Source organism: Oreochromis aureus, linkage group 2 (genome assembly GCF_013358895.1).
Source record: "Oreochromis aureus strain Israel breed Guangdong linkage group 2, ZZ_aureus, whole genome shotgun sequence".
Taxonomy (NCBI): Eukaryota; Metazoa; Chordata; class Actinopteri; order Cichliformes; family Cichlidae; genus Oreochromis; species Oreochromis aureus.
In genome coordinates this window covers 9,309,216-9,336,491 of record NC_052943.1, presented here as the reverse complement: position 1 = coordinate 9,336,491, position 27,276 = coordinate 9,309,216, and the positions used below count along the sequence as shown (strand labels likewise).

The following is a 27,276-nucleotide window of genomic DNA, read 5'->3' as shown; positions in this document are numbered from 1 at the left end:
GGTTTATTCAGATCTGTTTCTTAAGTGGTTTTACCTCTTTGTTTTGGTTTGACCCGGGTTACTCTGCAGAAACTTGTAAACAGACGGGTTTAAAAAAAACCACTGTATATACAGCTTGCATGCTCTTTCATTGGAGAGAAGTCCTTACAGTTCACCTTCATTGGAAATTGTTTTTGTTGTTGTTGTTGTTGTTGTTTTTTTTATTGACATTGACATTGACAGAATAATTTGCATTTGCCACTCTCTTGATGAGTGTTATCAGGTAGGAGCAGTGTGAGATCCCCTCAGTGAGCAGCTGCTATAATTTCTCCCACCACATATATTCCTCTAAACCCAGAGTAGCCTACTTAGAGCGCAGCAGAGCACAGTTGGAGATCTGAAGAGGAAAGATGTGTTCACTGAGCTGCGGCCTGTTAGATGTGTATGATCTTTAACGAGCCCAGTGACATTTATATGACACAGTATTAAAGACGGAGAAGCTGACAAGCTCTTATAAAGCCAACCTGTTTTTGGCCAAGGGGTTAACTATGATGTGGCAGCAGGACTGCAGTATTACGGAAGGAATTTGCCATCTGGAATGATGTGAAGATGAGTCAGACACCCTCCATCATTTTCAGCCAAGAACGAGAGAGCTTGTACTTTCTTCCCCCCATTTCTTCACACTGTGAAGTAGAGGGTTTTTTTTCCACGCAGAAAAGACTTGGGTCACAGAGAAGCTGATATTTAGCCCTTTTTTTCGGGGTGGGGGGGTGGGGGGGGCTCTGCAAAGCTTTATGGATATTTATTTAAACTGACCTTACATCAACCCTCATACTGTACCTATAGTTGCACTTTTACTCATGTACCCACTCTCTTCCATCCACGTCATTTCTTTTCTCTGCCATCTTTGTGACCATCTGCTGCTATGACTCGCCTCTCTGCCTCCAAATGTTCAAAGTGAACTCAGTAAAGTTGTTTTTCTTTTTTTGCCCCCTGGCCTCCCCCTGCATGATGAAAGGTCATTATTTAAACCCCACTCTTAAAGATGGCTCTCTAGTCTTCAGAAAAACTAATTGGAGACAAAGGAAGCAGGCGTGCTTCCCGCTAATGACAAAGAAGCCCCTCTCAGCCCAGACAGGAGATTTTTTTACTCTCCACCCATCTCTTTCTGAGACACTCTTGCCTACTTCCTGTTCATCACATACTTCCATCTAACATGCTACCACTTGTACTTAAAGTTATGCTGGTAGTCTTTGAACAATTTTTATAAAAGTCTCCAGCATCTCGTGCAGATGTTCTCTGCATTGTATGCTCTCGGCCCGGCTGGCGTGCTCTCAGCAGGTCATGGCTACAGTGGTCATTAGGCTCTGCTAGGAACACTGAAAGGCTGTGGGCAGGCTGTGCTCAAACTACAGTATAGACAGGAGCAGACTGGAGCTATAAAGCACACCATGCTTGTCTCATTAGAGGTAGGAAGTCACTTTGACCTTGGAGGGGGGGGGGAAAATCTCCCTCAGATAGTCTTTAAGCATTACATGAATGATCGGTAGTTTACAGAGGTCTTTTGTGATGCTGTTGTTGTAAATTACCTGCCCTCAGTTAGGCCGATCTCTCCTTGGATAAACGGTTACTTTTACGTCCCAGAGTGCTTTTTGTCTGCTTTTAGAAAACATGCCTGAGCTTGTACTGGATGTGGAGAGAGCACTAATTATAGTTACAGCAAGAAATTAAGTGGTTGCGGGGGGGGGGGAGGAATCAAAAGTCATCATCAGACCTCTATTGCTATACTCTGATTGTTTGGGACCACCTTTAGAGACACCGACTTATTTGTCTTTTCTATGATCAATCCTTCTCGGTATGATTGATGCAGTAGGTGTTTGTACAGGAAATCATTTTGACTTTGCTTGTGGCATTGCCAGTCAATGGGCAGAATATTCGTCTGTCATTAAAGGCTTGTATTGGTAAAGTGACTCATTTGAGACTGATCAGTCGTTCATAGAGTTGCACTTAATTTCTCATCACTGCACAGCTTACAAATCACTGTGTGAAGCAGCATAAAGTCTTTCTCTGTATTCTAGATTTTGAGACTGAAGCCGTTTGACTAACCTGAGAGCTGCTTGATCGAAGTGCATTGGCATCTTTATTCTGACTGTAGCCAGCCTTTGGAGCCAATGAATGAATCTGAAAAGAGCAGCACTCTGCCTCCTCTCGTCTCCCACCCGTTTCTCACCTCAGGCTTGTTCAGAGACTGATTCCTATTTTTACATTCTCATCTCCCCCCTCTCAACCCTCCGCTCCAGCTGGCTGTCTCCTGTAACGAACCCTTCACTGCTGCTAGCTGAGGCTTGTTTTTATTGGAATGTGGTATGTTTATTGTCTTTTTTTAGCCCTTTATGACATGCATGATTTTTGTTTCTTTGTTAATTGACTGACAGCTAGATAAATCCTCTGACTTGTGTTTAGGCCCCAGAGGGTGTAAAGACAACATGGGTTTTAAGGGCAGGGACGGCCTCCTGATGTCAGGCACAAGAGCTGCAGTTGAGCACATTTGTGCGGAGAAACGGTTTAGTGCAGCTCGGTAGAGTTGTGTGTCACTGACGTGCAGCTGGTGGGGAGAGAGAGTTTTGACTGGACTGAATGTTTAGGTATTAGAAATATCTCATACGTTCACATTCCTGCTGTTGCAATCCTGCTTTAGCCCCCTTAGTTGCTATGGCCGATGCACCTGTGTGTCAAAAGCAGTTTGTGACACACACACACAGCCATGTCAGTGCATTCAAAAACTCGTGCACAACTTGGAAATAGTTGTTGTAACTGAACAACTGAGAATTCCTTTTGGTCTGCTGCTTTCTTTTCTTGTCTAAGTGTTAAACTTTTTCCCTTTTCATCCTGCATATTTTATGGCTTGGTGGAGGCTTACTATTGTGGCAATGACAGGTATAATAGAAACGTCATTGTCAACATATTAACTGGTCGTTTAAGATGCTGGAAATTGAGTTAACATGCTTGAAAATGTTCTCGGTTTCAGAAAGTTGATAACGTGGCCAAAGATTTGCTGCCTGTTATGTAGGCAGCTCTTTAATGGCGTCATACCTCTTTACAGTTAAGCGCCACCTAAAATCTGTTGGTAAAGCATGCGTAGGCTTTTGTGCCAAGTAGTAAAGTCTACATGAGGCCCACTTATATGGACTCCCAAGTCATCTTTGTGATGTGTGAGGCAGCCGCCTTTGAAAGCTCCTTTACATAATTTGTGAACTGTTGGCAGGAGAGCTGTTTTTATACATGTGCAAGAATTTGGTTTAAAGGATGCATGCATTGGGAAACGTTCTCATGCATTGGTAAATTTAGTGAAAGCCTTGTTTGGTAAGTAGAACATGCAGGTTCTTATGAAAGTACTGATTCAGTTTGCATTTACAGACGCTCTTCCTGCACTTGGATTTGAAACATCTGATTGTCAGGATCTTCTCACAATGAAGCAGTTTGTGTCCTAACTGGGGAACATCTAGAGCTCGCCTGCAGACATTACCTGCCACCTCCAGTGATGCGCCTGAGCAAACGCAAACCAAATGTCTCCCCTGTGTTTTTTTGAAAAGGGAGAAAACATTCAAATGGAGTTGAGTTGGCTGATTTACCGCCCACTCTGAGCATCTGCCCACCCGCAGTCTTTCTCCCCCCCCAGTAAATTGATAGTCTTCCCCATGCAGCTCCGTACGGATGACAATAGCATAGGTCAGGTTACCTACAGTCATTAGTGCCGCCTCAGGATACACGCACACATAGCACTAGGATGGGAGATGGACCGGACCACCCCAGAGCCACTGCTGGTAGGGATTACTTGGGTATCCCAGAATGCACCGTGTTCCAGTGGGAGCGTCTGTACTGTCATTTGACCTGCAGCTCCACTGACCCGTTACTCGGCCAGCAGTCAGAAATGCTCCTCTTTCATTCATTTGGATAAAAACACCTCACATTCTCTACACGCTCAGATGGTAGCTTTGTGAGGGGGTTTTCTTCTCGCCACCTAAACATTCAGGGTAATTACAAATGTAAAAATTCAAATTTTCGAAGACATTTAAAATTATGTTTCTGTTCAGCAAAGCAGTAATATTTCTTTTTAAGCAGAGATTGGCTGTTGGTTTTAACTCTTTTAAGGACTGATGCGAAGCTGTCAGCAGTCATCGTGTACCTTTTGCTATCTCCCCTTCAGACAAGGCAGCAGCGAGATAAAAGCTTTACCACTAGACTCAGTTTTGTGTTTAAATCAGTAAAATGCTGCTGTTTGAGCTGTGCATGCTGCATCCCAAGTGTCTGTGGTGGCCTTGATTGTGACCTTTATTTGACCTCATGCTGACTTATTTTGGCAGAACGAACCATGATGGGTGCCTTTTATCCGAGTCAGACCAACGGGCTCTTCTGTGCTTTTATGTCCTAATTAGAGAGTAAAGCAGCAGTTGAATCGCTGCCTGTGCTGCTGCTCTAAAATGTCTGGTTGTTCAGGGGTGGCCTGGTTTGTCCTGATTGAGTGTGATGGCTGGGAAACATAAACACATGTCAATGAGGAGCACAATCAGGTTCAGGATCCAAGTGTTGGAGGCCATGGTGTGTGCGACTGAGAAACTCTGTGTCCCAGTCTGCTTCTACCTGTTTCAGCCACCTGTTTTTTTTACTCTCTGAAGTCAGGGAGGCTCTTGCATATTACTACTCTTCTTTTTATTTTTGAAATGGTTGCAATCGACTCTTATTTTTATAGTTTTTTTCCGTTTTGCCTTTTTTCTTTCTTTCATTTTTTCATTTTTTTTCTTTTACCCTCCTTTTCCTTACTGCTAACTATATCGATGATTAATTTTGTTTGGGTCGTCTCACCCATTGTCACTGTTCAGCTTGAGAGAACGAAGAGCAGGGCAGGAGGGCCAAGCCCCTCTGTGAATTGGCTCACATGGAGCTTAAATGATGCAACTTCTGTATGACGTCTCCAGATTGCAAGGTTCCAGTTTAATGTAAAGCTAAGTTGAGACAAAGAAAAGCAAACATGCTGCACAGAGAGTAATTTAAACCATGTTTGTGTGAGCGAAGCCTGGCCCAACTCTTAATTTTTCACAGGTATTGTTTTCAATAACAGTGTAGCCATGGAAACCTCAAAACACATGTGCTGAAAAAATAAATGTATTTATCTTTTTATTTTGGTATCAAAACTGAATTTTCCACGTTGTCTTGAATTGTGCATTCAGGTAATTGTTGGAGTTGTTTGACGTGCTAATCTGCTTCCAGTGAAGATTTGATGCCTTAAATGTAGTGTTGGTGTTTCTTGCATTTTAGTAACTTAAGAGGTTTCTGCAAAAAAAGCAGATTCAAGGTGCTGTAGAGAAAAATTAGCATTGCATCTGGAACCCTTTCTGTTTTTAAGGGGCTAAAATGTTGATTTAAAAAAAAATTATATTACTGCCTGCTCAAAGTGACATTTAACCATACGTTATTTAGTTTCTAGTCCTTTAACTCTTAATTCTCTCATGAAAAGCACAATTTATGCACATTGCTTTGGGAGTGTGTGTGCAGCAGAATGAATCCACTTTGAGTGGGTCACAGTCAAAACAAGATGGCCAGGCTTCACTTGGAGTTGTCATCTGTAGCCAGTCCTGTGGAAGTTGGGCAACTCACAGCTTTGCACTGTTGTCTACAGGTTGTAGTTGTTTCCTGTCACTAGGGGGCAGTGTCAAAAATCTGTGGGTTACTCTTTTGTTTGAGCTGCTGTTCTTTAAAACTTAGAATTTTAGTTTCAAATCACTTTTTCACATGCATAAAACTTCTGACCCTAATTGAACTCCATATAGCTGTTGCAGTTAAATCATAGGTGACAAATATTCAAAGTCAAATGTGTGACAAACAGAAAAAACACAAAATCGCGTCGCGTAGCAGCAGTTTGCATCGTCAATTTTGGTGTGTGCACTTCTGTACTCAAAGGAACTGGTAGCTGGTAACGCTACTGGCAACATAAGTGCATATGCTAGTCGTTTCCTGTATAAATGCTTCATGGCTTTGAATTGGCTGTGTAAAAAGACCATGTACACTTTGTATCGATGATGGATCTGGTGTAGCCACTTTGAGTCCACATAAGTTTTGTTTTCCAGTTTAACCACAGGGTTAGGAGAAAAGGGTGTTCTTGTTTCCAAAAACAAAGTCAATATTTAATTGCAGACCAGGTCATGGGAATAACTGTAAGGAGTGAGGTGGATGATAATGTTGCTGAGTTTAAAGAAAAGGCCTGAAGATTGACCGTTCAGGAACATCACAGGTCAGTGGATAAAGACAGAAAGATGGAGATCATGGCCAGAAAAAGAGCTTTAGCTCCAGTCACCTTTGAATGTAACAAGTTAACTTGGAGTGAATGTGGAAAAACTGCCAATTAAGCAAAAGATGTTTTTTAAAAAAAAAGAGAGCTGTTTGGAGCTCACAGAACATTTTTATTGAGAAACACATTGTTTTAATCCAGCAAATATGCACCTCTGTTCATGGGTATTCTTGCTGCATTCTTTGCACATCACATGAAATCCTCTGTAATTAAAAAAGGATTTGTACTTTGCGGTCTGAATATAGAGGAACCTTTAGTGCTCAAGAGGTCTGTGGCTCCTCCACAGTAATCTTTCCTTCCCCTCTAATGATGATGATTTCAAACCCACCGTGACCATATTTTTTCTCATCTTTCCTTGATGTAGGATCCCTTCCTGGCTGAGATGCTGCAGAACAATAAGGACCAGATTGTGTGTTACCATGAGCACGACTCCCTGCTGGACCACAAGGAGGAGGAAGCCTTGAGCGAGGAGGAACGCAAGGCTGCTTGGGCTGAATATGAAGCAGAGAAAAAGGTAGGCGCTGAGCAGAAAAGGCATGCATACAGACGCGCACCAGCAGATCCACCAGATCCAAAATCAAAGGGCCACGTGTACAGCACTTAGGCCTCGGGTCTGTCACTCTCCAGAACATTGACATTAATGTGTGAGGTGAACCAGGGCTCCGCTTTTGTTTGTCGAGATGTGCGAGTTAGTGTTGGATCTGTATAATCCTTTCATCACCCAGAGTAAGCAGATGACAGGGGCTCCCCCTTGCTCCGCTGATGGTCATTTTGGCCCACCATCAGGCTAGTGAGCTGCTGTACAAATCACCAAGGCTGTCTAAGCAGTGTCAGCGCTACTTACTGTAAGACCACAGAGGTTTAGGGACTCCTGTCCTCTTCACACACACAACTGTCCCCCCTCTTCCTTCACTTTGTTGTGGGGCAATTAGTGGGGTTTATTTCGAGATGTGTATATTGTAGGAGAACAAGAGCAGGTCACCTCTACGCCCCTCGAGTAATCCTAGATTCTAATTCACACTAATGATTATTTTTCCAACACACTCTCCCTCCTCTGCCCTCTGTGCCTTAAGCTGATTTTCCCTTGGAGCCTCTTCTGCTTTTCAAGAGAACAGAGGGTTCCCAGTCGCAGTAAAGAGAGGGGGAAAAAAAACTGAGCGAGGTCAAATTTGAGGATTTCAAGTCTGTTCCCATCACTTCGATCTGTCTCTCAGCAAAGGAGCAGAAATGGTCACCGTCATGATCAAGAGGTTGTTCGGTATCGTGTTGTATGCCCTGCTTTGCAGGAGAAACAACTGGAACGTAACCCAAGCTCTGCTAATGTCTTCACAACTTAAGGTTTGGCCTGGCGGCGGCTAGAGAGGGCTGCGTGTATGAATATCACATTTGCAACTCAGGGAAATGGGAAAAACTGAGAATGCGATCGGGAGCCCAAAACGAAATTGAACCCAAGAGCCCTGGTTCTCACTGGGATGACTTCAGCTTGGTACAAAGCTTACCGAGGCTCATGCCATAAATTTAGATTTCAGATACTGAATTTTGGAAGCAAAGCCTAGATTTGGTTTCCGTCTGTGTGAAAATGTATGAAAGGCGCAGAGCATCGGAGGATGCTGCTAAAGTTAAAGAGGTGCGTGTGTGTGTGTGTGTGTAGATTAATGTGTGTTGAAAGTTTTGTACTGTTTAGGTTTGCACACCTGTCTCTGACCAGGTCCAAATATCCCTGCTGGCCCCCAACACACACACAAACGCACAGACACACACCCCCCCTTTGCATACCGGATGGCCAGATTACAGGGCACGGGAAAACCATCTGCAGCAGAGACTCAATTACATACAAACATCGGCATCCTGCTGGCCTTTGCTGGGACGAGACTGTTTACTTCAGGTCACTACTTTCACACACATATTTAATACCGCGGGAGCAGGCTGATGTTGGACAGCTTGTTGCTTTTGGAGTTATTTGTGTAGATATGAAAACTTCATGAAAACTCAACGTGAAGTGAAAACCTCATCACATCAAAGTGCGACTGAAGCTGACAGACAAAGCGGACCGTCGTCTCTCGCCGATTGTTTAGTTTTTCCCATCATGGCCTCAGTGGCTCTTAACACCTGCGTAATTAGCCTCTGCTTCCCCCCTCCTCCTCTGTCTCTTCTTCTTGTCTTTCATCTCTCAGGGTATGTCCATGAGGACCAACTACCAGACGGCATACGCTCACACGGACATGAACAACCCCAGCTACTTCACCTACAACATTGGAGCTTTGCCCTCCATGACCAACCAGCAGCTGGAGGTAAGTAATGAGCTCCACATGTCCCCACTGCTGCCTCACACCCGTCCCGCTCCTTCCCCCCGCAACATGGCGACCCACATTCCTCAGACCCCACAGCTAATTGTGACAGCAGTCCTGGTAGCAGATCAGCCCAACTCTGCCCCACGCTGCTCAACGTCTGCACTATTAATGCACAACAACTGAGGGAGAGATCAGAACTTGTTTTTTTTATGGAAGGAAAATAAAATTTAAAACTAGTATATGCTGTCTTTATAAATAAAATAATCATGTATGAGACATGTATGCGGGAAGCAGCAGACTCTGCAGAGCAGGTTTTGGAGGTCAAAAGTGATTTTGCTGACACGTGCTTTCATATCCGGCACACACAGTATCAGGTCATCTGATTAATGAAAATCTAATATTTAGACTACTTTTGGTTTCCACTGCTGCATTAGACTGTCGCGAACTTTATCTGTCTGCTGTGCGGTGCTGGGCACAGCTAATCAGTTACAGCTTTTTTTCTTTTTTTGTTGCTTGTTGCTGGAAGTGGTGAGACTCAACATTACAGTAAATGTGCGGGCTGTAAATACAAATAATAAGCTAGAAGAATTTCTGTGGAGCTGCACAGATGGAGATGATTCACCTTTTGACATTACACATTTTGAAGATTACCATACATAGGATACAATATCTGGCATCTTTTAAATGTTTTTTTTTCACTTTGCCATCTGTTTGGGAGAGTCCCTTTGCTTTTATTTTGAAGTTCTGCTGCTATTAGCCAACTAGCTCAGAGGCTTCCTGTCTTGTTTCCCCAAAGGCAGCCTGATCAGTCATACTGGCGATATTATTTTTATTAAGCTGCCTCTACGTTCAGTCTTTCATGCTGAGGTTGAAGAGACTGTGTTGGTCTTTGCTGTGAGGTCTGCTCCTGAGCAGGTGGAGAACTGATGCTGTCATGGCTGAAAGGGAACGGCTAACACCAACTAAAATTGTGGATGAGTTGTGATGGATGAGAGAGGCTCACTGAAGAGGCAGCTGAATATATTGCTCTGTTGTTTGTCACCAAGTATTCAAGACAGTGAATACAAGCAAATATCACCTGCCTTCGTCTCATGTGTTTTCTCTCTGCCTTGTTTTGTTTTTGCTCAGGAACTAATAAACCAGGGCCGACAGAAAGTCATCGAAGCTACAAATGCTTTGAAGTCTTTATCACGGGAGTCACTGGAAGATATAATCAGTAGAGTGGTGAGATCTTTGAAATAACTTTCCAGTCACAGATCTGCAGGAATCACTGCACATTATAATGACTGTTACCTCTCACCACAGTGGAAAGAGAACCCAGCGCTTACAGAGAACCAGGTCCAGGCTGTCGCTCTGGGGCGACAGGCCACCGTGGAGCTGGAGCTTAAACGCAGGGAAGCGATCTACAGGGATGTCCTCAACAGGCAGCAGTCGGTAAGAGCCGCTCTGTATACGAGACAGAACAGACAACTGAATGACGCCAACAAATCATCACAGTAGTTTAATTTCATTAGCTTTTTGATGGTGGTTAAACAGGGTAATTTGCAAATTAATCCATTATAACCAAACAGTCAAAAGGCCCAAAATTGGCAATAATTTCACTGTGCATCACAACATGTTGTACTGAGAGGGCTGTAGCGGTTTACCTGCACCAGCCAAGAAAAAAGGTCAGTGTGGGAGTAGTATCTCTGTTTACTGTCTGTCTGTGAAAGCATGAGGCAGTTTGACCCCTTAAAAGCTCGGATTCAGCCTTGACTACAGCTCAGAGACACCACTATATGCGACCTCTGATGTCAGCTGTTGTGCTGGGTTTTAACGAGGACAAGGGACCGCCACGCTCACTTCTTCCTATAATTGTTGTCATTGTGCTAAACCATGACAGAGCAAAGTGTACTTTTTATCTTTGAATTGTGTTAATTTTCAGTGTCTGTGTGTTTCAGTTGATGATGTACGTGCAGAAGCTGATTACCAACAGGAAGGTGCAGGAGCAGCAGCTGGCAATGGCCAATCAGGCCAGCTACCTAAACCAGCTGGCCCTGCAGAACGGCATGATGGGAGCCGGCGGGCTCAGTCAGATGGACCTGCTCACTCTTTACCAGCAGCTCCACGGCCTGGGCGGCCATCAGGGTATGGGCAAAAATCCTGGCCCCTCCAAGGGCCTGTAGGTCAAAATGACTCTATATCACCAATCTCCCCTCCCCTCCTCTCGCCCACCAAACACTCAGCTGCCCAGTCCCAGCAAGGCCCAGTTTTCTATACTGCGAGAACCGCCCCCCCACACACACACAAAAAAAAGCTCAAAACACACAGATGCACCGAGCCTGAGGGTCGGTGAGAGACTGAGATTGGACTGCTGTCCACTGGAGCCTCAAGTGAGAGAGACTCTCAGTGCTTTATTCTGTAACTCACTGAGAGGATGTAATGTATAAATGACTGTGTGAAATGTCTGTTCGGAATTTCAACAGAGGAAAAAGAAAAATGTATATACCGCCTTAATGTTATTCAAGTTCTATATCTTCATTTTTCATGTATTTAAAGTTTTACCCCCAATGCTTTAAGGCATTGTATTGATTTGCCCTTTAAAAAAAAAAAGGGTTTCCTTATTATTTCCAGCTCAGTTTTTTTATACTGTTTTAAATGCCTAACTAACTACACCTTAGTGGGACCAGTATTGTTGGTGACAGGACTCTGATGCAAAGCGCTACGCGACGATGAACTCCAGTAGATTCCTCCACCTTTATCTAGCAAAGCAGACAGCTGTTGGTGCTGCAAGTCCTGCTTTTTATTTCTTTCTTTCTTTTTGGAAGATGGGAGAAACTGATAAAATGGGAAAGGGGAGGGGGGGATTGGGGGGGAAAAATATGGCCTTATTGATTTGCTAAACAAAAAAAACAAAAAAAAGCTCTGTAAAGATTTGAGGTTTGTTGAGAATCTTTTCTATTTCGCTTTTAAGTGTTTACATTAGTTGTCGCTGAACATGGTAACGGAATGCTTGTGTTGTTCAGAAACTGCCTGCCAGTTCCTATGACCCTTTTGTAACGTCATCCTCATTGTCACGTGTCGTCTAGCATAGCACCGTGCGTCTCGTTCATTACGTTCCACTTGTGTTGATCCCCGTGCCTGGGTGAGAGGCCGGGTCTCGCAAAGCGGAGGCAGTTCAGCCAGGTGTCACGGAGGGCCCAGAACTTTTACCCTTTCACTTGTCTTTCAGCGTTTGAAATATGCATTTCCAGATGGGATTGACAGACAGAGTAAAGGCTGGAAATCTTATTATAACTGGCTGATTTGTGTCCTCTGCTTTGTGAGAAATGCTCTCCTGGACACTGTAGTCTCACCAGGCAGGCCCCCAGACTACTTGTATTCTACTTTGGCACATTCATGCTTCTAAATGCTTAAACTGGTGTAGCTGTTGAACATGAGGTATATGAACGTTTCTCACGGAGAGACGACCTGCCGTCTCCGATTGACTCCTGTGTTTGCACAAGGTGTATTTCATAAATGTAGAAAACGTTTTTTTGCCCTCGTCTAAGAATGTTCTTACGTTAGCGAATACACCAACATGATTTGCCATGAATCTGATCTGCTATTATCTTGATAAGTATTTAATATAACATTTAATAAAGTGACCAAAAGGATAACCAGTGCATGTGTTGGAGTCTTTTTTTTTAAGGGATTGAAGTACTTGCCACTGATTCACCTCGCTGAGTTTAAAAAGAGGAATGCTGGTTGCACATTTGATCCCTCTGATTAGCTCCACCTTGATGATTGTTGCATGTTATGCCTTATTAGACAGGAGAGTTTGGGTGGAGACTGATGGGGAATAATACACATGAAACAAATGCACAACTAATAGGCAGGAAATGATTTTGATTACATTTTTGTAAAGCGTGCTTATTTGCTCTCTTGCCAAGTGTTACAGAATTGGTACCACTTACATTTGTCTGTTGGAGTACTGTGCAAAAAGTCCAGAGCCACCCGCCATTTCTTTACATTTGGTTTGGAAATGGGTAAAAGAGAGAGAGAAAAATGAGGCAAAGCAGTTTGTACAGTTCTAACAAGGTTTTTTTAATAACAAGGTGTATGTGTTATAAACACCTTTATTCATTAACACAGCCTGAACTCTCTCAGGCAGCTTTCTTGTATATTCTTTAATTCTTTAAGTCGTCTTCAGGAATAGTTCTCCAGGCTGCTTAAAGAACATTCAAAGCTCTTCTTTTAGTGCTGGCTGCCTTTTGTTCCCTCCTCTGCAAAGATGAGACCACACTGCTTCAATAATGTTGAGGTCCGGGCTCTGGGGAGGCCAATCCATGACTGATAGTGTTTCACTGTGTTTTGTAATCCGGGTGTGCTTTTGCTGCATTGTCAAATGCAGCCCCAAACCATGACAAAGCCTCCACTGTGGAGACACTCACTGTTGGACCTCTTTCATACATATTGACAACAATTTGAACTGAACATTTCAAATTTGAATTCATCCTTCCATAAAAATCAGCTGCCACTGGTTTTCAGCCCAATTCTTGTGTAATTTGGCATCTTAAGAATGGCTTCCTGACAGCCACTGAATACATTTCTGATGAGGCTTCAGTGAGCAGTAGATGGATCGACTGAAAGATCAAATACATCTGAGGTCCTGTTTATGCCTGTGGAACTTTGCTACCATTGCCATTCAGCTAAAGAGGTCAAAAGAAACTAAGTGCATAAATATACCATTTAAAATTGATTGCATGCAAAGTTGTGTGCAGATACAACACTGGTAATTTACTTAAAAATTAAAAGAAAACAAAATATTGAAATGGTCAGAGGTCTGGAGTCCAAATGAAAACAAAAAAAGCCAATAATATGCCAAAGAAGAAATTTAAAAAACCTTCAGAAAACCTGGAGAACTATTACTCAAGACCAGAGAAAAATACAAAGTGGTCTGGCTCCTTGAAATGAGGTGTGGCTCAAGACTTTTGCACAGTAGTGTAAATCTGAAGCTACAGTCAGCAGCTACTTACTGTAGCTTATCATAGCAAAAACACTATAAAGGTGCCGGTGGGGCTATAAGGTTGAATATGGTGTAAGACGTCAACTTACTAGGAGGCAAATTTTCAGGCTTTATGCTAAACTAAATGAACTGCCTCCTGGCTTCAGCCTCCTATTTATGACAGATATGAGAGCGGTATTCGTTTTCTTAACTTATTCTTGGCAAGAGAGCAAATCATTTCCCAAAATTTACGACTATTCCTTTAACAGCTGGGACGCTGATTCATCCTGATGCGGCGTCCCTGTATTTCACACCCACAGCAAAGTGCCTTTTGTCCCACTCTCTTCTCCCTTCAATCTTTCATCTATTTTTCCCCTCTGATGGTATTGTTTTCATTTCTCAGCCTGCCAGGGTTTTCCCCCTGCATGTCTTTGACTTTTCCATTCCCTCCCCCCCAGGGGAGCTTGCTCTCCCAGCTTACAGATATCTGCCAGTGGAGAAACATTACAACTATTGCAGATGTTGAAATGTTGATCCCATCCTCACTTAACTCCAGAACCACCACTCCAGGTCTGCAGCACATCCCCGCTGGTTCTCTGCGCGCCACATGCAGCTGTTTCTGTCCATTGAAAAGACCCGTTGTAGGGCCAGACTTGGAGAGCCCGTGAGGCCCCTGCAGTGAACGACCAATCACTGCTCTTAATCCACGCTGATGTGTAAAGCCAATTAGGGATCCGGTTGCATAAGGAATCTGATTTTGTATGGTGGATGTAGGCTGGCTAAGACCTCATGGAGACAGAGAGAGCCTGTGCACATTACTTGATAATGTAACCCTTCACTTGGTAAGGGGTTTACGAGGGCAAATTGGTATGGGAAAGAATCTGACATTTGGTTTTTGTTTTTTTTTAACCATGTATTCCTTCTCTCTTGGCATTAATGTCAGAGAAAATATGTTAAAGTGATACAAGCAGTCCATCTGAAAGTGAAATATTTTGCCACAATAGGCTGAAATAACAGGAAAGACATGCAGGATTCACATATATCTGGTTTTAATTGGTACAGACTTTAATGCAAGCAAAAATGGTCTCTCACAATGATGTCTCGATAGCAGGACAATTTTATTGTCATGTTTCATTGCAGTTCTTCATTTTTTGTTTGCCTTTTTTTTGGTGTCAATTCAGTAGAATCTGCAGTCCAGATAACTTCAAGTTCATTACAAAATAAAGTCTTTGCAATAAATAAATATATAGATTTACATTTATACTTTATATGTAGAAAATAAATATATTGTACATCTCATAAATAGGAACACCCATATGTACACCTCAGCTGCTTGCATTTTTAATAATGTTCCCCGATGCTCTGAACATTACAAGTCATCATCCTTAAGAAGAAAACCCATTTCTTTAGTCTTCACAACCCCAGTCGGAGAAGTGCTTTTAGCCCGAGCTTGACTGCTTTTTTGCATATTAAATTACCGTAGCTTTTTTGTGTTTGTTTGAATTTAATCTGATGTTTAAACTCGGACCAAGCGAGCGTGATGCTGAGACTTGGGATGTGCAGTAAGTGCAGTTCGATTGATCCCAGAGTCAGAGACATTATTCCCATCCTTTGTCTTTTATTTGAAACAAAACTTGCTCGTAGCTAACTCAAAGACAATCTCGTCACATATCCCAAACTACCACTTAACAAACATGTAGCACAAAGTTTGCACGTCTCTGCTGTATATGTGGAATGTGCTTTCCTTCCCTCTCCTTTACATTTAATGTCGCCATAACCGTGTGCACAATGTGACATCATGCAGGGATTTATGTCCTCAGCTCCTAAAAGTCACTTCTCGTTGACTGTTCCTTGTCCCGGCCAAAACCATCAAGAGCGACCACTCCCATTTTGCCTCTTCAGTATCTACACATGAACCTCTGTTATGCATTTATAGAGAAAACACGGCACCTGATTTGATTTTCCTGATTCAGCCACAGCTGGGCAGTCATGAGGGCCTCCTTTGTCCATGATAGCAGTGGTTTTATAAGAGAGTTTTATCTCCTCTCTGAAGTCCGCCGCAGAAGATGCAAAGATGCGACATCCAGGAGAAATGTCCGTGTCACTGCTGCTGGCAGCAGGCTGAGGTGCAAACATGGTAACCTCGGGTGGGGGGGTGAAGGTAAACAGTTCTGTACCAGGTCCAAAATATCCACAATATCCCTCCCCCGCCCCCTCTTTTTTGTCTTTTTCTTTTATCTCTGTTCCTTCAGAAACAACCAGCTCTCCCAGTGTAAGCACTGGTCACCTGTACTGGAATAAATCCCTGAATTCCTGAGGGATCTTTTCAATCTCCACCGGTCTGGGTAAGAAGTGGGTGAGCTTCTGGTGTTTTTTAGTCCTGCCGCCCTCCCTGGGCGAACCATCTTTGTTTAAAGCCACATAGTAGAAGCGCCCCGTGTCCGTGTGCCTGTACCGAGTTGAAGCGTAGGTGTTGTACCAGTTCTCCTCAAACTGCTCCCTGAACACACATTCTTTTGTCAGCTTCTTCTGCAGGAGAGGAAACAACAGGTTTGAAAATGCAGAAAACATGTGCAAAAAACGCAGTCAAGACTGAGCTTCGCATGCAGATTCCTCTCCTCTTGATGCACCAGCTTACGTCTGTCATTAACTATTGTACACTCTGCACTTAGAAGTGGAAATGAACCAGTGGAAACTCATTTAGGCAGGTGCTCATTATGACAAAAGGAGGGAAGTCATTACAAGCGGATTTTCACTTTACGCTCCGAAGACCTGTTAACCTCTCGTTGTGCATGGAGAATTATTCCCCTCCCTGTGATGCAACGACAACGCCAAGCGGACGTCTTCCACCCCCACCTCTCACACACATGCACACACACATATACAGAGCAGCTTTCAAAGCCTCAGCCTTCACTGACAGAACAGCATGAGCGATGGCTGCGGGTTCAGCAGGTGAGAGCATGCTGGCTGGGTGATGGGTGGGAACAATAAGAGACATCAGTGTTTGAGCTGCTTTCCTGCCAAGACCAGTCAGCCTCTGCTGGTCTGTAAAGAGGGTCGAACCCTGTCAAGTAAAAGGGTTTCAGCAGAGGACCACTTCTGAATGTTTGCTTGCTCTTTTCCCTTTTGAGTTTTCTGGGTAGAAAAGACATCTACAGAACATGAAATATTTCTCATTCTCTGCCTTTAACACACTCAGAAGCCTCTGTGCAAGACTGCCGTGTTTTATTCCAGAAGCAATTTTGTTGATTGGCTGTCAGGCTCTGCTTGGCTGCTGCTGTGTGGTGAAGCTGTTGTCTGTAAACAGCCCAGAGGGCACATGACTGGGCCAGCTCCATCCTAATACACACACACAGACACACAGGTGTGCACATCCTCTCTCAGACACACACACGCAAACCCCATCGGATCAAAAGCTCGTCATGGTCTGGTGGTTGTTGGACGGAAGCGCCATTTTACTCGCTACCCTCCCCTCCCTGGCCCCTCAGACTCAGACATGTCTACATGGCTCCCTCTGTCAGTCAGGTGACTCAGTCAGGTGTGCAATTACCCCCAAATCACCGCCTCCCACCACCACCCCAGGTCAAAGCTCCAGGATGGGAGCCAGACTCTGATAGTATGCAGTAACAATATCTGCACTTTCCACATAATGGCCGTGCTTAAAAGTAGCCTCTGTTCGAAATGCTCGGGGGAGGTGCGGGGTAGTCTGAGCCCTGAGAGGCCCTTCAGGTAATGCCCTGGGACACCTGATACAGGTAAAGCCTCACATACTTCCCCTTCATTGTCTTTATCTCTTCCCTTTCCTCTCCCTGTGACTGCAGGTATGCACCTTGTGTCGGTCGGAAAGAGAGGCTGTTGGAAAAACTACCAGATCTCTCTTCTATGTTTTTTACAGCACTGCAGGTCAAACTCAAGAGCAGGGAGGTGCAATCTCCACCAAATTCACACACAGCTCACATCCAGAGTAACGTCAGCCCTTCCCGTCTCCACTTTGGGAAAATATGTAAATATTTCCGCATATCTCAAAACTAAATGAAGTGGTCGGTTTTCGCTCTGAAAGCTGATTCTCCTCGACTCCCCTCACACAGAAAACAAGTGCATGTAATAGGAAACATACTTGTTTTGTCTGACTGTGCTTTTGCCCATCTGCCGCATATGGGAACCTTGTTAAACGTTTTGATAGCTCTGGACTGACATGTGTTGTAGAAAAAAAGAAAGAGACATGAATGAAGGAAAGTTTAATTCCTTGGGAATGACTAGACGATAGTATATTCTTTAAAAGAAGTTGTCAGTGAGGGGTGGAAGTGAAAGGAGGGGTTTTTGACTCACCGACCCATAGAGCTCTCCTTTCTCATTCATGCCGAGGTAGAGTCCAGCGTCCACCCCTCTGATGCTCACCAGACCTACTGCTATACTTATGAACTCCAGGATACCTGAGGTCAAACACATAACATGGAAACACTGGTGAGAGAAGCCCACAAACTCAGTGTGATCACCCCTAAAGGAAGCAAGCAGCTGGCCTCCTTTAATCTGACTGCAGACCAGTCCTCACTGTCATTTTATGCAAAATCCTGCAGCTTTTCCAGACTTCATTTGAAAATTTGCCGTTTTAAGCCCATTAAGCAATCGACGGGCTGCCTCTCCTTCTACCTATGAGATTTTTAATAGCTTATAAATGCGCTCATCCTGTCTTTGGGACTTCCCCCCGCAGGCTGTGAAGTCGCTTTTATGAAGCTGAGACGTGGGTAACTTGTTTAGTGAACCGCTGACTCGGAGGAAGTTACAATAAAGCGAACATCTACATCAAAGGCCGGGAAACAACTGGTAAAATTAAAAGCCACTGTTGATGCGGAGGTTAGTCAGAGAGGATCCAGCTGCCTGTGCTGACTGGCAGAGAGGCCAGCTTACAGCCACCTGGTCCCCATCTCCGCGACTTCATCCCATGCCAGAGGATGACAGAGAAGATCCTTCTCATATTTTTTTGATGAGGGGTGTGTCCCATACCCCTCTAATCAAAACCACGCAGGTCTCACAAAGACCTTTGCTCTTTAAATCTAAGCGAAGCCAGAAACAAACACGCGGACCACCCATGTCTCTAAAACCGGCTCGTTTTGGCTCAAGTTTGAACATTAAACCTTCTCTGAATTCCGCAGTGGTCACGCTTTAATTTAGAGATATTCAGCCTTTTTTTTCTTATCCCTTTTCGCCCGGCCTGCACCTGTGACGAGTCTGAGCGGATATGAGGCGCAAGACATGTGCGAGTCTGCCCTCTGACCTCGTTGAATTCGCGTGTCGCGCGAGCCGCACAGTTTTTCAACGTTTTATTTTTACAGTTAATACAAACATAATAAAAGCAGGCCACGAGACTAGAATTAAATCAAATACTGTTTTTTTTTTAATGCTATCACATACACACCTGCGCTTCCTGCTGTGAAATAACGTCTGTTAACGAGAGAAAACCCTCTGACCTCCGCGCGCGAGAGTCTGCGAGCTTGTTGTTGCTGTCGCCCCAGGACGCGCGCGCTCGCTGCTTGTTTGCGCCTGATTAGAGACACCTGTGCCCCACGCGCAGCGGGGATTGCCAGAAAAAGGTGTGTGCCCTCGCGCCAGGTGACAGTGACGCACGAACGAGTATTCACCGGGGATGCTCAGAAGAAACTTCTTGATAAAACCCCTTCTTTACCGGGTATATAAGTATGGGGGGGAAGTTTACCCCTTCTCATTTACAGTTTTGGACATAAATGGGGCGTTAAAAATAGTTCTGTAAAGATTAAAAAGAAAATCTGTCTCCAAATAATAGATCAAAGAATAAAGAAATACTGACCAAACCTGCTGTGGTCCTGTCTTGTCCCGTGCACTGTGCCATTGGGGAATATCTCTAGCTGAAAGCCGGTCCTGCAGTAGAGCTGCCGCCGCCTCAAGATCCCTTTGAGGTGGCCGAAATCTGTGGGCGACCCGCGCTGCACTCTGCCTTCAATCTGCCCCAGTCGCTCATTCAGCCCTATGGGGGACTCTGTTACGGGCATAGTCCCCACCGAAGAGAGAGTGGTTTGTAAATCCAAGCCGAGCGTCCCCAGAACACTCACGACCTCTGCCATTGTGTGCACAGCTGTCAAATTAAACGAAGGTATTTTGGGATGTAGTCGTTAATTCAGGAAGGAGAGAAAAGTTCACAGAAGTCCGGTCCATGCACGCCAAAAAGCGTACCACGCAGCGCGCCGTTGCTCCTCCAAATCAGCGCAGTCCTCTCAGTTTATTGATGGTGCTTTGCTGCAATCATGAGTTTGATATCTGTGTTTATCAAATAGAAAGACTCTATTATATACATGCTCCCCACGCATTCTCACATTGGATATTCAGACACAAGCCACGCCTGGCTGGCATCCCTTCTTACGCGCATCAGTTTGCTTTACTTAATGTGCACTTTCAGTCCAACTTTTTTTTTTCTCTACTTGTGATGGTGCCGCTGTCCGTGCGTGCGTGTCTCTGCCCTCTCAGAGAGCCGTATCTGATCCTCCGATCAAATAAATCCAGGTCAAGAAGTATCTTCTTCGCGTAGCTCCTCCGTTTTGCGCTCTGTGGCTGTCGGATAAAACCGCACCGCCTGTTTCAGGGCAGCAAAGTCTGGTAAAAGTTTGTGGTGCGGAATCAAAGATCACCATGGCCAAAAGACAAATGACAGCTGGCGTAAAGCCGAAAATGCACCATAAGTTGTGAGAACTACTTCACCACAAAGGCAATCCATAATGTACACTGACTGGGTTTTGAGTCACACCACAGACTCCTGGAAGCCACAAAGGAAAACCGCAAAGAAACATTCACCCCCCCATCCCGTCCCATCCCATCCCACCACACACACACACACACACACACACACACACACACACACACACACACACACACACACACACACACACACACACACACACAAGATTATCAAAATAACCTGTGCATACTTTCGGAGTAATCCAACCTCCCGCACAAGTTTCAGTGCCAACCACTGCAGTTGGAGCTTTTCACGAGAGCATTTTCTCCACCTCCTCTTGGAAGCAGGTGCTTCCTTGCCCCTCTGCACAACGTTTTCAGTGTGCTCCAGCGAAACCAGGAGCTTAACCACTTCTACTACTGGCAAGGAAGGGGTGCGGGTGGAGGGGGGTGTAAAAAAAAAAAAAAGGGAAAATCCAAATGCTGATGACATGTAGCATTAAATGTGACTGGTGCACTGGTGCAGAGTCTTAAACAGTCACTCTAGCAGCACAGAAAACTTCTAAATACATAAAGAGAGTAAGCACCAAACACCACAGATAGCCATTCTTGTGGAGGATTTTTTTCTGCTTCTTACCTAATTAAGTAAAAGTAGCAATAGTCAGAAGCTGTTAGATGTCAGAGTAGTAGAAGTAGTAGAAAATGTATTAAATTATTGCACTTCCTGCACTAAGTTCCTCTAGGCTGTGCCTGGCCAAGACTGTGCATACTTCATCTTCAGTTAAATTAGTCTTAAAGACAGTCGCATGTTTTAGATGTAAAATAACAATCTGAAAAGCAACTAATAACTACAGCTGTCAAATAAATCAAGAGGAGCACAATATTTGATGTGTGCCATCATGCCCGTGAAAAAGAACACAGAGAAAGTCACAGCAGGACTAATGAATAATAGGTGTAATTTATGGCTCTGAATGGGGATTTTTGCATCTCTTCTGGGCACAATGGCACTACAGGTCCTAACGTGTAGCTGGGCGGGGGAAAAAAAAGGAAAAAAAGAAAAACAAAGCTGTTTGGTGAAGACTGTATTCCTGTTCGAAGATCAAAACGAAACTCCGGGAGCGTTTTAATTAGTTCACTGTTCTTGAGATATCAGTGACAGCGGGATGGGTTTGCAGGGAAGGAGAGGGGAGTGATTACATCAATAACATCATTTAACTATTAAGGTGTGTTGTTTTAGACCTCCCTCAAGCTGCTTTCAGAAACCCCCGTCCTGAGGGGGAGTTCTCACCTCAGAGCTGCTCATCACAGGCAGCAGCAGCAGCTTCCCTGTAGAGAAAGGGGATTTATGACAGTGTCTCACTTCCAATGAACAGTGACGAACAGCGTGTTAAAATCACCCAAAGTGTGTATGATTGTTTTGATGTCACTGTCAGGCTTTAGATGGATCTCTTGGCTTCTTGTTTTTTGGGGCTAATTTATCAGCTTTTGTGGCGGTGGCGTAATCTATTTTGAAGCAGATGTTAGCGGCTTTGAGAGTTTCTCGGAGTGGGATACAGTATGATTGACCTTCCAAAGCATGCAGGCCTTTTTCACTGCTACTAATTATGCCTCCATAAATCTTAGGGGTGTGTCACGGCTGCATTGAAGTCAGAGGAGGGACAGTGGCTTTCAGCTGGTGCAGGATATGAAAGGTGGTAGGGGTGATAAATGCCCATGGGCCTCTGCTTGATGAATTGGGCAAAAAGGGGTTGATGAGGAGTCACTGATGGGCAGGCTTTGTGTGAACAGACACCAGGACCCTCGCTGCCGAGGAGGATGAAAGGAGGATTGGTCTCAGCTAAAAGGGTGGAAGGAGAAGGATTAAAGAAAAGGGGGAAGAGGAGAAAGAAAGTGACTGAGCAAGAATAACAGAACATTAAAAGGAAACACACTTTTCCTCCCTCCCCACGGGCCTCCTCTGATTTTCGCTCAGTGTCCATCACCTCTGCGCAAACCTGAAATCAATCTATGTTAGAATAAAAATGTAGTGGTGGTAAATTTTGATTTCTTCTTCTACTTTTTTTTTTCTTTTTTGGTAGCTATTAGAGCTACATCTGTTGCTGGTCAGCCATATTTTATAGTTGACATGGCAGATTTATGGCTGCAGATGAAAAAAAAAAAAAAAAATCCAGAGTCAAAATGTTCCCATATGCTGAGAACCTGCAGAGGATATAGAAATGAAGATAATGACCTCAAGTGCATTAAGCTACAGCTTTGAAGTTGCTCTCCCATGAGTCACAGAGAGAGAGAGAGAGAGTCAGAATTGAAAATGAAGTTACACTTGCACTGGGAACAGGGGGGCTAATAAGCACCTCACCTGTTTATTTGGATTAGAGCAACTTCTTATGTGTCCTCCTCCAAGAGGTGAACAAAGGCCTGCGAGGAAAAGTAATGCACAGACTGAGGTGTGCTTAATTTGATTATGTATCTCTCTGGAGATGCTTGTCAGAGTCATTATTGAAGTTTAAAGTTTTTCTAATGATACACAAGATACACTTACATGCCCAGATTTAGGTGGGAAGACTAAAGCAGGTCTCATAGTAAACAGAATCAAGCAGCTGCTTAGCTTAGCTTAGCTCAGAGCCGGTCTGGTTGCCTAGGAAAGGCCAGGAGATCAGTAACAACATCATCAACAAAAGTAGATTTTTATTTACAATAATAAATCTAGTGCGCTTTTTGAACCGTCAGTCTCATGTGCACAACATGAGTAAACACTGCCTGCTATCGTGATGTGATACGCGAAACCAGTTCCTGATAGCATGTGCGCTATCCTCCATGTCTGCGTCTAATCCCGCCTTTGAATCACATCTGCGAAAGGACTCATGAAAGGGTTTAAAATGATCAGAAGCACAAGGTGCTGAAAGTGGCGCAAAAAAAAAAGAGAGAAAGGGGAGGAAGACAGAAGAGTCAAGTCAAGTAAAAAAAACAACTTTATTTATCCCCAAGGGGCAATTAAGATATGGAATATGGAGGTAAGAATCACTAGATTGTGAATATAACTTTAATTGTGCCATTAGCGCTTGTTGCTTTCTGCTGTTTGTAGGAGTCTTTCTTCTGAGCTTATTAAATACCTGCAGCTTCTTTGGGGTTACCTGCAGCTGTAGGATCCACACGCAGAATGCCAATCTTACAGTCCGATCGTTTGTTACGCAGCGGACATCTTCAGGTTCTGATATGAGCTCATTACAGCTGTTGGGGGCCACTGCTTTCTGATCTTGCCTAGGGCACCAAAACAGCTAGAGTCAGCCCTGGCTCAACATGAAGACTGGAAACAAGGAGAAACAGATCCGCTGGCTCCATTTCCCCCACCATCGCCTCAGTTCCTACCATGTTATGTCTTGTTTGCTTAATCTCTACAAAAACCTGAGTTTCAAAATAACACAGGGTTCACAGGAGGTTACGTGCTGGACTACATCTTGGCCAGAGTCACAGTGGAGCCTCTTTCCTCTGACGGATGCTCAGTTTAGAAGAAGACCTCCAGCTTCTTATGATGGCACACAGATCTAGGATCAGATTCCTCAAACCCCTCTCAACTTTACCCCAGTGAGGGCATTTAAAAAAAAATAGGCTGACTCAGTATAAGACTGAGGCCTCATATCGCATACTGCTCGGCTAACAAGGCCGCTAAAGGGGTCAGGACCTCCCGTCTGCCTGCACGCAGAGCTGGACAACTGTAAGTGTAAAGAAAGGCTGCGAAGCATAAGCCGCAGAGCAGAGCTACAAACATCCAGAGAGAGAGGGGATATCATCTGTTCTTATTTTACCTTTTGTCAAGCAGCATGTGGAAAATGATCTTCACTGTGAGTTATTTGCAGAGCTGGATTCCATGTTATTTCATTCCCTAGCAGAGACATAACAGAGAGGGTCTCCTCTTTCACACAGGTGGTCCTTCAGCCTTGTTCAAGGGCGCTGTGTGCGCTGGGGCAGGGTTGGGAGAGTACACATTTGGGGGGGGGGGACTAGGGCAGGCGCGTGGGGGGCACAGACAGATGCGAATTTAGGTAATGGTGTAACATTTCAGCGCCTGCTTTCCTTGGCCACCCCATGTAAAGATAGTGTTAATTAATTTGTTTGCTTTGCTTTCAAGCACTAACGAATGGAACCCTGTAGGTTTTGAGAAGCCACTTGTATGCAAGGAACACGGTGTAAAACCAACATTTGTTATACAAATTGCTTACATATGTTCTTGGGAGAGGGGGAAAAAAAGATCCTTGTTATGACACCAACAGAGATGTCCCTTTTTTTTTTTTTAAACCGAAGGGAAAACCTTGGTAGGAATACTTCAAGTTTGTCTCCAACATTTTGGTTTAGCAGTTAATTATCCGTACTCCAAACTTGTGGTTTTTCTGTTTTCATCAGAGGCCTGACTTAACTATAAACTGGAACAATAAAAGTTGTGTTTCGTGGAATAAACTTCCTTCTTATCCATGATACAAGGAGTGGAGTTATAAGTTTTTTCCTTCCTTGATGCTCTTTGGCTCAGTCTTCCTTATCACGAGTGGACATTTACAGCATTATACTGGACCTGATTCTTGCTAATTTAATTGTGCTGTTGCTTTGAGCGAGTCCTCGTCACCCAAGTGATGCTCCACCTGTCCACCCGTGCCGAGGTGTGGTGTATGAACACCAATAACAGCGTTTAAGCTGTTTCTCAGCTCTGCAGGGCTGCGGTCTGATGTTAGAGATTGTATATGCGTGCTCATGATCCTGTCTGATGAGGGAACAAGCCCTCAGAGTGAGACTATTATTCTTACTACAACACAGAGCAGGAATCTAGTCTCAAACAGATGTTAGGAGCCCTTTGTAGAGCCTCTGGCACAGAGCCCAACCCTACCTATCTGCACAGCTATTTACATGGCAATCCAGCTGCTCAGTCTCTCTCCTTTTTCTCTGCTGCTCTCAAACCCTCCCTTTCCTTTTGCCCTCTCATTCTGCCCGCGTCTATACATTTCCATCCCCTCGCTTTCCCTGCCCCCCTTCCTCCCCTCCCCTCGCATTTTGAAATCAAATACCTGCCCTCGTATAAACTTTGATCAATCAAACGTACAAATTTGTTTAGCTGAGGAGACAGTGACATACTGACGCAGGTTCACTCACGCAGAGATGAAAAAGGCCAGGCGTCCCATATCTCAGAATATCTCGGGGGTGACGCAAACCTTTACCCACACACTTTATATTTAGTTGGTCGCTTTCACAGAAAAGCCAAATATATCCACCTCCCCGAAAAACTTTACCTGCTATGTTGACTTATAGTCCTCTAGTCCAAGCAGATGTGGGAGAGACGGATTTATAATGAGAATCATTCCTGGAATCGGAGTTTTTGTTTGCTTTCTCACTAATCTTGTGAGGCGATATAAAATGCCTTCCACTTCTTGCATAGCTAGAGGAAAGCCATTTGTAAAGTGAGTTATTCAGCTTAATTTAACTCATCTGTAAAGTTGGAGCTTTTTAAGGGACCGTGCCCAAATGACTGCAGAGAGTGGGGCCTCGATAACTTCTCCTTCAGTTGGAGAAAAAGCGGCAACAAACTCAGTGTCTAAAATAATAGTGCAGCTATCTTCACTACTAATAACCAAAGTAAATGGACTGATTCTTATTGAGTTCTTTTTCTACTTTGCCTTAGCACTCAAAGCGCCCCCAACCTGTCACGTCAGATGGCCCTGCCCCTCCCTGACTCCTGGTTCTGCCATAGGTTTCTTCCTGTTGAAAGGGAGTTTGTCCTTCCCACCGTTTCCAAGTGCTTGGGGCCATCTGATGCTCGGGGTTTTATTGGTGGGGTATTATTCTAGTCTTTAAATTACAATATATAGTGCCTTGAGGCAACTGTTACTGAGGTTTGGGACTATATAAATAAAACTGAGCTAAATTAGACTATATTGCTAAAAGTATTGAATTTAAGTGACGGTCCATTCTTAATCCATAGGGTTTAATATGATGTTAACCCACCCTTTGCAGCTATAGCGGCTTCAACTCTTCTGGGAAGTCTTTCCACAAGGTTTAGCAGTGTGTTTATTTGAATCTTTGACCATTCTTCCAGAAGCACAATCGTGAGGTCAGACACTGGTGTTGGATGAGAAGGCCTGACTCTCAGTCTTTGCTCTAATTCGTCCCACAGGTGTTCTATCAGGTTGAAGTCAGGACTGTGCAGGCCAGTTAAGTTCTTCCACACCAGACTCGCTCATCCATGTCTTTATGGACCTTGCTTTGTGCACTGGTGTGCAGTCATGTTGGAACTGGAAGGGACCATCCCCAAACTGTTCCCACAAAGTTGGGAGTATGAAGTTGCCTAAAATGTCTTGGCATGCTGAAGCATTTAGAGTTCCTTTCACTGGAACTAAAGAGCCTTGTGTATCAGATTGCCAGATGAAGTCTGATTCATCACTCCAGAGAACACGTCTCCACTGCTCTAGAGTCCAGTAGCAGTTTGCTTTACACCACTGCATCCAACCTTTTGCATTGTGTTCAGTGATATGAAACTTGGACTAAGCTGCTCAGCCATGGAAACCCATTCAATGAAGTTCTCTATGCACCGTTCTTGAGCTAATCTGAAGGCCACATGAATTTTGGAGGTCTGTAGCTGTTGACTCTGCAGAAAGTTGGTGATCTCTGCGCACTATGCACCTCAGCATCTGCTGACCTCACTCTGTGATTTTAAGTGGCCTAACACTTCATGGCTGAGTTGATGTTGTTCCCAGTCGCTTCCACTTACCACACTGGAATTCACTGGAGTTCCTGAGAGTGACCCATTCTTTCACAAATGTTTGTAGGAGCACTCTGCATGCCAAGGTGCTTGATTTATACACCAGGGAATAAGTATATGCCACTTATTCATCTATCTATGCCTAAGTGCATTCACACCAAAAAATGCGTAGGGAGGCATGTAGACTGAAGCAGCCACCAACCCTCTGATTGGTAGGTGACCTGCTCTACTTCCTGAGCCACAGCCACCC

At 44.2% G+C, this 27,276-nt stretch overlaps 2 protein-coding genes across 5 annotated transcripts in view; one reads left to right on the top strand and one right to left on the bottom strand.

Moving 5' to 3' along the window:
- The window catches only part of atrx (ATRX chromatin remodeler), a 35,014-nt gene extending 22,756 nt beyond the window's left edge, over nt 1-12,258 (top strand). For 3 of the 4 annotated variants that reach the window (XM_039616974.1, XM_039616983.1, XM_039616988.1), the window contains exons 30-34: nt 6,690-6,839; nt 8,500-8,616; nt 9,745-9,840; nt 9,922-10,050; nt 10,557-10,781. In XM_039616974.1, coding sequence (XP_039472908.1) covers nt 6,690-6,839; nt 8,500-8,616; nt 9,745-9,840; nt 9,922-10,050; nt 10,557-10,781 — 717 coding nt within the window. Of the gene's footprint in view, nt 1-6,689; nt 6,840-8,499; nt 8,617-9,744; nt 9,841-9,921; nt 10,051-10,556 lie in introns of all 4 variants that reach the window. The other variant, XM_039616967.1, reaches the window with a different exon arrangement.
- Nucleotides 12,259-14,615: 2,357 nt separating this feature from the next.
- Nucleotides 14,616-20,325, bottom strand: fgf16 (fibroblast growth factor 16). The gene is made up of 3 exons (XM_031745294.2): nt 19,407-20,325; nt 17,912-18,015; nt 14,616-16,111 (listed from the first exon to the last, which is right to left on the bottom strand). Exons 1-3 carry the CDS (start codon nt 19,678-19,680, stop codon nt 15,866-15,868), a joined length of 624 nt encoding a protein of 207 aa, XP_031601154.1. The 5' UTR covers nt 19,681-20,325; the 3' UTR covers nt 14,616-15,865.
- Between the last annotated feature and the right edge of the window lie 6,951 nt (nt 20,326-27,276).

Bases quoted from the DNA above. Each gene is read 5' to 3' on its own strand.
- fgf16 (XM_031745294.2), bottom strand. From the start codon at position 19,680: ATGGCAGAGGTCGTGAGTGTTCTGGGGACGCTCGGCTTGGATTTACAA. The intron at 18,016-19,406 runs GTCAGTATTTCT...GTTTGACCTCAG, and splicing joins ACAGGACCACAGCAGGTTTG to GTATCCTGGAGTTCATAAGT. The intron at 16,112-17,911 runs GTGAGTCAAAAA...CCTCTCCTGCAG, and splicing joins AAGGAGAGCTCTATGGGTCG to AAGAAGCTGACAAAAGAATG.